Source organism: Hirundo rustica, chromosome 18, assembly GCF_015227805.2.
Source record: "Hirundo rustica isolate bHirRus1 chromosome 18, bHirRus1.pri.v3, whole genome shotgun sequence".
In the NCBI taxonomy this organism is placed as follows: Eukaryota; Metazoa; Chordata; class Aves; order Passeriformes; family Hirundinidae; genus Hirundo; species Hirundo rustica.
This window is the reverse complement of record NC_053467.1, coordinates 978,656-988,467: the sequence shown is the minus strand read 5'-3', so window position 1 is coordinate 988,467 and position 9,812 is coordinate 978,656. Positions and strand designations below refer to the sequence as shown.

The following is a 9,812-nucleotide window of genomic DNA, read 5'->3' as shown; positions in this document are numbered from 1 at the left end:
CTCCCCACACCGGGATGAGGCCGTGTCCCCCCATGCTGACCCTCCAGAGCCTCCCCTAGCCCTGACAGCCCCTGGTGCTGCCTCTGTGCCCAGCCTTGGCCCCTGTGGGTCATGCACATGCCCAGGAGAGCTCCACAGCCTCGTCCCACTCCGGCCAGGTCTGTGGTGCAGCTTAAACTTTGTTTTATTTCACTGCATCGATCCCTCAGGGCTGGAGGTTCCAGCGCTGGAACCCAGCGCTGGCGCTGCTGGATCCCTTCCCCGCCCCAGGCGGATCCTCACTGCTGGGAGAGGGGATTGAAGCTTGGCTGGGGGTTCCAGAATGGAAGCAGCATTTCCAGAACCACCTCTCTCTTCCCATCCTCCTCCCTGTAATGGACTCAGGATGTTAATTAATAGATAATTGCTGATACCTTGCATCCCTCTAATGCCTCGCTGATGAGCTTCAAAGCACTTTGCAGTGGCTGGCTAGGACTCGGCGCTCTGAGAGGGCAGAAATTGCACTTGAGAGACGTTTCAGGAACTTGCTGATGATCCGAGCCTGGCTCAGCACCAACCCCGCCAGCGCTGGGCTCCTGCTCCAGGCCCTGCCCTGCCTCCCCGAGCACAGCCTGCCATCCAACCCTCCCGGCAGCCAGGGGCAGGGACACAAGGAGTTAAACCATGTCCTGATGGGCTGGTGAGATCATCCGAGCTGGGATGCTCCATTGTTTATTAGACTCAACAGAGCCCCCAGGACAACACCCAGAGGGATGTGGGGCTTGGGATGAGCCTGGCTCTGGAGAAGGGGCCTGTCCTGCAGCCATCCCTCCCTGCTCCCCACGTAAGTAGCATGGCTTTCCATGGCTTTCCATGGCTTTCCATGGCTTTCCTTGGGTTTGGGAAGGGGCTGGTGGAGAGGGAGGGGGTCCAGCACGGCGAGGTGGGGCCATCCTCTGGCCGAGCCCCACAGAGGGTCCTGCAGGAGCTGTGTGCCCTGAGGCTGCTCGGGGACTGCCCAGGCTGCGGCAGAGCTGGGAGCTGCCCCCGCGGGATGCCCAGCCCAGCCCCACCGCACCAGCAAAGGCACTCTGGCTCTGCCTCAGCTCCATCCCAGACCTGGGGGGTTTGTAGGTCAGGAGAAATCCTCTGCCAGCCTGCAGGGTCTGGGGGCAGCACCAGCCAGGCTGCAGGGACACTGCCCAGAGCCAGCCCGCTGCTGGCTCCCAGGGGAGCAGGGGCACGGAGACGGGAATGGGGCTCCAGCACCCATCCCTGGCACCCACAACCTCCCTGTGCCCTGCCAGGGCTCAGCCGGCAGAGCCCAGCCCTCCTGATGGGCTGCTTCTGTGCGTGTCAGTGTGCTGTGCTCAGGGCATGGAGAGGGCCGCCAGTGACCGTGGGGACAGCAGAGGCACAGGACGGTGGGTGGGCTGAGCACTCGGTCCCTGGGAGTTTGGGTGCTGTTCCCTCTCAGGGTTTAGGTGCTGTTCCCTCCCAGGTTTGGGTGCTGTTCCCCTCTCATGTTTGGGTGCTGCTCTCTCTCAGGTTTGGGCGCTGTTCCCTCTCATGTTTGGGTGCTGTTCCCTCTCAGGTTTGGGTGCTGTTCCCTCTCATGTTTGGGTGTTGTTCCCTCTCATGTTTGGGTGTTGTTTCCTCTCAGGTTTGGGTGCTGCTCTCTCTCATGTTTGGGTGTTGTTCCCTCTCATGTTTGGGTGTTGTTCCCTCTCAGGTTTGGGTGTTGTTTTCTCTCAGATTTGGGTGCTGCTCTCTCTCAGGTTTGGGTGCTGCTCTCTCTCATGTTTGGGTGCTGTTCCCCTCTCAGGTTTGGGTGCTGTTCCCTCTCAGGTTTGGGTGCTGTTCCCCTCTCAGGTTTGGGTGCTGTTCCCTCTCATGTTTGGGTGCTATTTCCTCTCATGTTTGGGTGCTGTTCTCTCTCATGTTTGGGTGCTGTTCCCTCCCCTGTTTGGGTGCTGTTCTCTCTCATGTTTGGGTGTTGTTCTCTCTCAGGGTTTGGGTGCTGTTCCCTCCCATGTTTGGGTGCTGTTCTCTCTCATGTTTGGGTGCTGTTCTCTCTCAGGTTTGGGTGCTGTTCTCTCTCATGTTTGGGTGCTGTTTCCTCTCAGGTTTCGGTGCTGTTCCCTCTCATGTTTGGGTGCTGTTCCCTCTCATGTTTGGGTGCTGTTCTCTCTCATGTTTGGGTGCTGTTCTCTCTCATGTTTGGGTGCTGTTCTCTCTCAGGTTTGGGTGCTGTTCTCTCTCAGGGTTTGGGTGCTGTTCCCTCTCATGTTTGGGTGCTGTTCCCTCTCAGGTTTGGGTGCTGTTCTCTCTCATGTTTGGGTGCTGTTCTCTCTCATGTTTGGGTGCTGTTTCCCCTCATGTTTGGGTGCTGTTCCCTCTCAGGTTTGGGTGCTGTTCTCTCTCATGTTTGGGTGCTGTTTCCTCTCAGGTTTGGGTGCTGTTCCCCAGTGTAGGTGCCCGAGGCCGGTGGGGCTGTGGGGCTGCTCTCCACGGGGCAGCTGAGGCAGGACATGTCCCCCACCTCCCCCAGTCCATCTTTCTGTGTTTCCTGGGGACCTCAGCTGTGCCGGGTCAGTGAATGTTCCTCTCTCTCTCTGGGAACTGACTGAGAGCTGCCCTCGGTTAAATCTGGCCAGCACAGACATCCAAGGAAAAGTTCCTGCTGAGTTTGTGCACGTCCATGAGGGCAGCAGCCTCCTCCCTTCCCATTCCAGGGCCACACGGATCCCCCAGAGCAGCAAACCCCTTCTCCTGGCACACACGGACCCGCTGCTGCCATCTGGGGTGAAATTCGGGCTGAGATTTAACACCAGGACCAAATAAAGAGTCCAACTGAGACGCTCCAGAGCAGCAGGGAAATCTCCTTCTCCATTGCCCAGGGTTTTGTTTTACTCCCAGCTGGGTCCCAGCGAGGATTTGCTGCCCTTTGGGGCGACAGCTCCTGGCTGAGGGACAAACCAACCCTCTGGGTCTCACCCGGAGGCTTTGCTGGCACTGCTCTCTGCCAGGAGACCACCACGAGCCATCTCGGGGTCACCGGGAGCCCCAGAGAGCCGTGGGGCCAGGGGAGGGGCCTGGGGGTCCCTGTGTGTGGGGCAGGATCCCGATGTCCCACAGGCGGCTGGGGAAGCGTCTGCACACCTGTGCAGGTGGCTGCAGCTGCCCCACGCCCAGTGCCACCAGTCTGGGGCACCGGTGCCAGGCAGGGCAGAGCTCACTTTGTCCCCTGGCAGGCTCTGGGGTTCCTGGAGGAGAGGAGGAACCCTCCTGGGCTCTCGGCTCCTCCCCAGCAGGGATCAGGACGAGCCACATCCGTGCGGTGCGGAGCTCACTCTGGGTTTTCCCCAAACTGTTCTCTTCCGTGAGCGTTGGTTCCCGGGGGGATGTGGGGCTGGAGCCCCAGATCCAGGAGCCCCAAAGGTGCGCTGTGCCTTGGCACTGGGCTCCCCAGCAAGGAGACCCCCAGGATTTCCCGGTTCGGAAACCAAACCCCAGCACTCGCAGCGCTGGAGGAGCAAAGGCAGGGGGGAGCAGAACCCGGGGAGGGTCTCCCTTGTGGAGAGGGGCAGGAGAGACCCCAGCAGCGAGAGCTGCCCGGGGTTTCAGGAGGGCAGCAGAGCTCCCAGATGTGAAACCTGAGACGCGCATCTGCCGATTGTCTGCTTCCAGCCACGTTAAAAACGCTGGAGAAACCCGATAGCACTCTCCTGCCGGGCTGCTCCGTGCGTCCATCCCAGCACATCTGTGATGGATTCGGGATGCAGCAGCGGCAGAGCAGGAGCTGCAGTTGCATCGGCTCTCCCGAGAGCTGCAGATCCTCCCGGTGCTCCCAAACCAGCCCCGGGCACCGGCAGGGAGTGAAATCCTTCATCGGCCAGCAGCGGGCAAAAGCGTGACGGGAAAACCGGGCTCTGCCAGGAAGTGCTGGGAAAATGAGCAGGGTCTGGGAACTGTGGTGAGAGGGGCGGTTCTGCCAGGAAATAAAAGGGGGAATAAATCCTCTCGAGCGGAAAGGCAAAGCTGAAAGGCCGCTGATGGCTTCTGCAGCAGCCTGACATCAACGCTCGGCGCGCAGAGGGGACGGTGCCGGGCAGAGCTGCTGCCCTGGGATGCAGAATCGGGGTGGCAGCTCGCAGGGAAGCAGGGAATGGGATGCCCAAAAGAGGGAACAGCACGTCGCGTTTCAAACTGCTGAGGAGCGCGATTATTCCAGAGAGAATAAAGCAAATTTCCTGCCACAAAACCAAATTAAAATTAGACAGTGGCTCGATCGTAAAACCTCTCTGTGATGGAGGTTAGGAGGACAAAGACAGGAAACGCCAGGATGAAATGCCGGGAAAGGTCTGGATTGCACTGGAGGAGGGGGACCGGAGGGCAGCAGTGGGCAGGTGAAATCCTGGAATTACTCAGGATTCAGGCAGAGCTGCAGCTGGTGGGGGGTTGGGGGCACCGGGCTGATGCCAGGGCAGGTTGTGCAGAGCAGAGCAAAGATTTTGTCCATGCAGAGCCTCAGTGGGCAGGAGGAGAAGGAACAACCTCAGGAGAGGCTCAGGGGGGACAGCAGCAGGAATTCCCCCGTGGAAAGGGAGCTCAGGAACTGGAAATGCCCAGGGAGGTTTGGATCTCCATCCCTGGAGGTGTCCAGGAATTCCTGGAGGTGGCACTCCATGCTCTGGGCAGGGGACAAGGTGGGGATGGGCACAGCTGGGCCTGGATGGGCTGGGAGGGTTTTTCCAGCCTCAGGGATTTGGGATTCTCAGTCAGAAATGTGTCCCTTGCCCTGCCCCTGTTTTTCCTGTTCCAACAGAGAGCAGTGAGAACTCCAGGCAGGAGGGCTGCAAATCCTGCCCACAGCCCTTGGCTTGTGCTTTGTGCTTGTTTGCCCCAGCCCGGCAGACCTGAGACACCCCAAAAGATGTCAACACTCTGCAGCAGTGGCTGTGCTGGGGGGGGACTGAACTACGAAATGACATCTGTCTCTTCTCAGAGTAACCACAAAGCTTGGCAGGGACACAGGTGGAGGAGCGAGGGAGGTGCTGGCTGGCGCCTGTCCATCATGCCTGGGTGGGCACTGAGCCCAGCAGGGCCCGGCTCTGGGCAGGGTTCCTGCAGCCCCTGGAGCTGTGCCAGCCTCCCAGCCTCAGCGTGGCTGCCCTGGCCTGGAACTCGCTCCCACATGGATCGGCAGCTCCAGGAAAAGCGCTGGGGCCGCGGGGTCACCTCCTGCTCACCTGCCGAGCCACGGGCAGGGAGCAAAGCCATCACCTGAGAGGTGCCAGAGCCATCCCTGCTGAGCACAGAGGTGTGGGGGCTGCGGTGGGCGTTGGGTTACCCGCTCTGGAGCAGAGCCCACGCGGGCTAAACGTCTGTGTGGTGCTCAGGGAGTGCTGGCACTGCCCCTCCTGCTGCCCAGCCTGCCTGCAGGATCCTGTTCCACCAGCTTATGGGTGCCATGCTCTTCTTTCCCTCCCAAAAACTCCTCCACCTCCACCTGGGCTGCACCCACCGATGACCAAAGGGAAGCTCCCTCCATCCTCCGTCACTTGCCCTGCTCTGCTTTCTCTTCTGTCCATCCCAGGTCTCCTCCTCCCACCCCACCACCATGGAAATGCCCCCCAAGAGCCCCGACGGGAGCGAGATGTCCCCCCAGTCCAAGGAGCTGGTGACCAGCCACACGGGCAGCACCCTGTGCATGAGCTCCCGCAGCGAGTCCGTGTGGACCAGCGCCTCCAGGAGCAAGTGGGACATTTACCACAAGCCCGTCATCGTGGTGTCCGTGGGAGCTGCCGTCTTCCTCTTCGGGACGGTCATCACCAGCCTGTCCTGCTTCCTGACCCAGAACAAAGACGCTTACAAAATGTCCGGCCCCGCTTTCCTGTCCCTGGGACTGATGCTCCTGGTCTGCGGCCTGGTCTGGATCCCCATCATCCGCAAGAAGCAGAAGCAGAGGCAGAAGTCGCAGTTCCTCCAGAGCCTCAAGTCCTTCTTCTTCAACCGCTGAGGGCAGCCGCGACCTGCCCGAGAAGGTTCCCTCCCCTCCGCCAACCCGTGTTGATCAGCCATGCAAACAGACACTGTCTCGTACTCCCTGGAGGGTTCCTCCCCAGCCGGCGCCTTCCCTACACCGTGTCCGGCGTGAAAATGAACTTTTGTACTTCACCCGAGTCATCCCAGGGAAAAGAGGAGCAGGAATTTTCAGCTGAGCCCAGCAAGGGTCTCTGCACTGCCCCGCTGTCCAAAGAGGGACCCGACGGCACAAACTGCGTAAAGCGAAGCCCCAGAGGAGCCTGGGCTGAAACAAAACCCCAGAGGAACCCAGGACCCCAGGAGGCTCTGCAGGATCCATCAGCAGAGAGGAACCACCTGACTGGAGCCACAGATCCCGAATCTGCCGGAGAGGCTGGAGGATCTGCGCTGGAGGATCTGCACAGCACCAGGAGACGCAGCAGAAGCAGAGGGCACAGATCCTACTGAAGATCCCAGATCCTCCAGAGGGACACAGATCCTGCAGAGGGGCACAGATCCTGCAGAGGGACACAGATCCTGCAGAGGGACACAGATCCTCCAGAGGGACACAGATCCTGCAGAGGGGCACAGATCCTGCAGAGGGACACAGATCCTGCAGAGGGACACAGAACCTCCAGAGGGACACAGATCCTGCAGAGGGACACAGATCCTGCAGAGGGACACAAATCCTCCAGAGGGGCACAGATCCTCAGAGGGACACAGATCCTGCAGAGGGACACAGATCCTGCAGAGGGACACAGATCCTCCAGAGGGACACAGATCCTCCAGAGGGACACAGATCCTGCAGAGGGGCACAGATCCTGCAGAAGGGCACAGATCCTCCAGAGGGACACAGATCCTGCAGAGGGGCACAGATCCTCAGAGGGACACAGATCCTGCAGAGGGACACAGATCCTGCAGAGGGACACAGATCCTGCAGAGGGACACAGATCCTCCAGAGGGGCACAGATCCTCCAGAGGGGCACAGATCCTGCAGAGGGGCACAGATCCTCCAGAGGGACACAGATCCTGCAGAGGGGCACAGATCCTGCAGAGGGGCACAGATCCTGCAGAGCGACACAGATCCTGCTGCTCCAGGCACCAGGCAGGGCAGGGATGAGGGGAATGTGTCTGGGAATGGTGGGAGCTGTGGGAGCTGTGCCCAGGGCTGAGCTGATTCCCTCCCAGGGAACTCTCCACCTCCTCCTGGCCATGTCTGCTTGAGCTCCCCCGTTTCTCAAAGCAGTGCCACATCAACATTTCTGCTGGGAAATGTGCTCCAAGATGCCTGAGACCCGAAGCAGTTGTGTTTCCACACAAGGTGAGCTCGGGCTCACCTTGGCACCGGTGCCAGGCTTGCCCCAGTCTGTGCCCAGGGCTGTGTTCCTGGACATCCTCCCACCCGTGTGGGCAGAGCTGGAGGTGGCACATCCCATCCTGGCAGCTGCATTAGGAGCGTTTGGGCACACAAATCCCTTTGCCCCAGGCTCAGCCTGGCCCTGAGCTTCGTTTCCTGCCTGGCGCAGGCGTCCCTGGGCAGCGGTGGCAGATCTGGCACGGGACCCAGCAGAGCTGTTTGTTCCTCGGCCATGCCCCGTGTCACGCCACGCTCTGCTGCTGTTTGCCGTCCTGGCACCGGGCACCAGCCTGTGTCCCTTCGGGCAGGGGACGCTCACCAAAACTCGGGGCAGCTGCAGCCAGGGACGGGGTGGACACCAGGAGTCAGGATGGGAAACCAGGGAGCAGCGGGAGGAGCAGCCCCAGGCCCCAGCTGGCTGCAGATCTGGGCACGGCTGGGAGCCCCGGAGCTGCACTGGGCGGAGGAGGCACCTGGAAATGGGTCCTGCTGCACAGAGCTGTGCTCAGCCGGGGCTGCCTGGCCAAAGGGGTGCTCCAGGAGGGCCAGAACTGGCCAGTGGAGACAGGGAGCTCCTGCTGGACTCATCTTTAGGGAGCTCCTGCTGGACTCATCTCAAGGGGGTTCCTGCTGGACACATCTCAAGGGGGTTCCTGCTGGACACATTTCTAGGGAGCTCCTGCTGGACACATCTCAAGGGGGTTTCTCTTGGACACATCTCAAGGGGTTCCTGCTGGACACATCTCAAGGGGTTCCTGCTGTCTCTGTCTCAAGGGGTTCCTGTTGGACACATCTCAAGGGGTTCCTGCTGGACACATCTCAAGGGGGTTCCTGCTGGTCACATCTCTAGAGAGCTCCGGTTGGACACATCTCTAGGGAGCTCCTGCTGGACACATCTCAAGGGGTTCCTGCTGTCCCTGTCTCAAGGGGTTCCTGTTGGACACATCTCAAGGGGGTTCCTGCTGTCCACGTCTCACAGCCAAAGAGAAGAAGACAGCCAGTGAAATGTTAATGTGATAAAAAAAGTCCCCGAGACCCAAGAATTGCCTTGGATTCCAGACCGGTCATTTCTAACTAGAGCACGAGGTTTTATTAAAGGCAAACCTTCCCAAGGGCCCTGCAGGTGGCTGCTGCCGTGTCACAGCTCTGCTGTGCTTGGGGGGTTGGTGGCAGTTTGGGGGTGCCGTGGCACCACTGGGCTGGGGCAGGACGAGGAATGGGGCTCGGGTGGGTTTGGGGCTGGGTGAACGCCTCTGAGGGGTCAGCAGCAGCTCAGGAACGTGTCTGGAAAGAGGATGGAGCCTGCCAGGGACAGGGAAACGGCCCGAGGACCAGCACAGCCTGGTGAGGAGAGGATTTACAAGAGGGAGATCAGGGTTTGCTGCCCGGATCTGTGGTGGGACAGGGAGGAAAAGGGACAGGAACATCATGGGAAAATCGGATTAACAACTGGGGAATAACAGGAAAATCAGACTAACAACTGGGGGAAAAGCGAGGGGGAAATCAGATTAACAGCTGGGGGATAACTGAAGGGAAAGTCATATTAAAAGCAGGGAAATAAGTCCAGGATCAAAGTGGGAACTCCCCCTCGGCAGCACGGGGTGTAAATGCCTGATCACTGCCAGGGAGGGAGGGAACTTCCCACTGGAGCTCCCAACACTGGGAGTTGCATCCTTTCCTTGATGTGAGCGGGAGCAATTTATGGAACTAGAGATGCAGAGTAACCTGAAGGCTCCTCACAGGGGTTTTTGTGGGAGTTAACATAAAATTCTTGCCCTGCTGCGACCCAGCAAAACCCCACAGGGCTGCTGGGCACTGAATTTCTGCCTCTGTGTTTAAATCTGTGGATTTAAATGGATTTATGGACAACAGGTTTTAAAAATAAGAGACAGCAGGAGCAAGAGAGAAGAATGTGCCAGTTAAATTCCATAAGGTGACAGTGGTGGATGCTGGAGATGTCCAGGAGGAGCAGATTCCAGGAGGGCTGCGGAGCTCACCTGCTGTGTCCTCCTGCCTTTGCTGGGGCAGGGCTGGGCTGGAGGGGCCTTGGATCAGCCCCTGGGGAAGCTGACACCTTTGGGCTATTCCCAGGCCTCTCCAAATCCCTCTTCGGCTGCTCCCTGGTGCTCCTCTTTGCTCCCACCGAAGCCTGTTTGAATCCTGCTGTGATGCTTTGGACCAGACCAAAGAGAAAAAAAAAAAAACAAGTTTAGAGGAAAGATCAGGTTTTCCAGCAAACATAATTATGTCTCACTAAAGCGAGCTGGGCTGCGATCTGCCAGCTTCCCCTGCGCTATAAAAAGAACAGGAAATCCATTACAAAAGCCATCATCTCTGCAGAGCAGCTCGAAGAGGAAATGTTGGCCCTGCATCTCAAAGGTCACCAGCAAACCCGCCCGGCAGGCTCGGCGTGGAGCACGCCCTGCTCCAGGTGTCTGAGCCGCCTCAT

At 59.3% G+C, this 9,812-nt stretch overlaps 1 protein-coding gene across 2 annotated transcripts; it reads left to right on the top strand.

The window, feature by feature from the left end:
• The first annotated feature begins 711 nt into the window (after positions 1-711).
• Positions 712-8,333, top strand: PIRT (phosphoinositide interacting regulator of transient receptor potential channels). Of its 2 annotated transcripts, none has more exons than XM_040081798.2 (2): positions 712-823; positions 5,579-8,333. In XM_040081798.2, the coding sequence occupies exons 1-2, from the start codon at positions 767-769 to the stop codon at positions 5,999-6,001; spliced, it is 480 nt and encodes a 159-aa protein (XP_039937732.1). In that variant the 5' UTR covers positions 712-766; the 3' UTR covers positions 6,002-8,333. The 2 variants fall into 2 exon arrangements, with proteins under 2 accessions (XP_039937732.1, XP_039937734.1); XM_040081800.2 differs by lacking the exon at positions 712-823 and adding an exon at positions 5,166-5,272 and having other exon boundaries at positions 5,579-8,327.
• Positions 8,334-9,812: the final 1,479 nt, after the last annotated feature.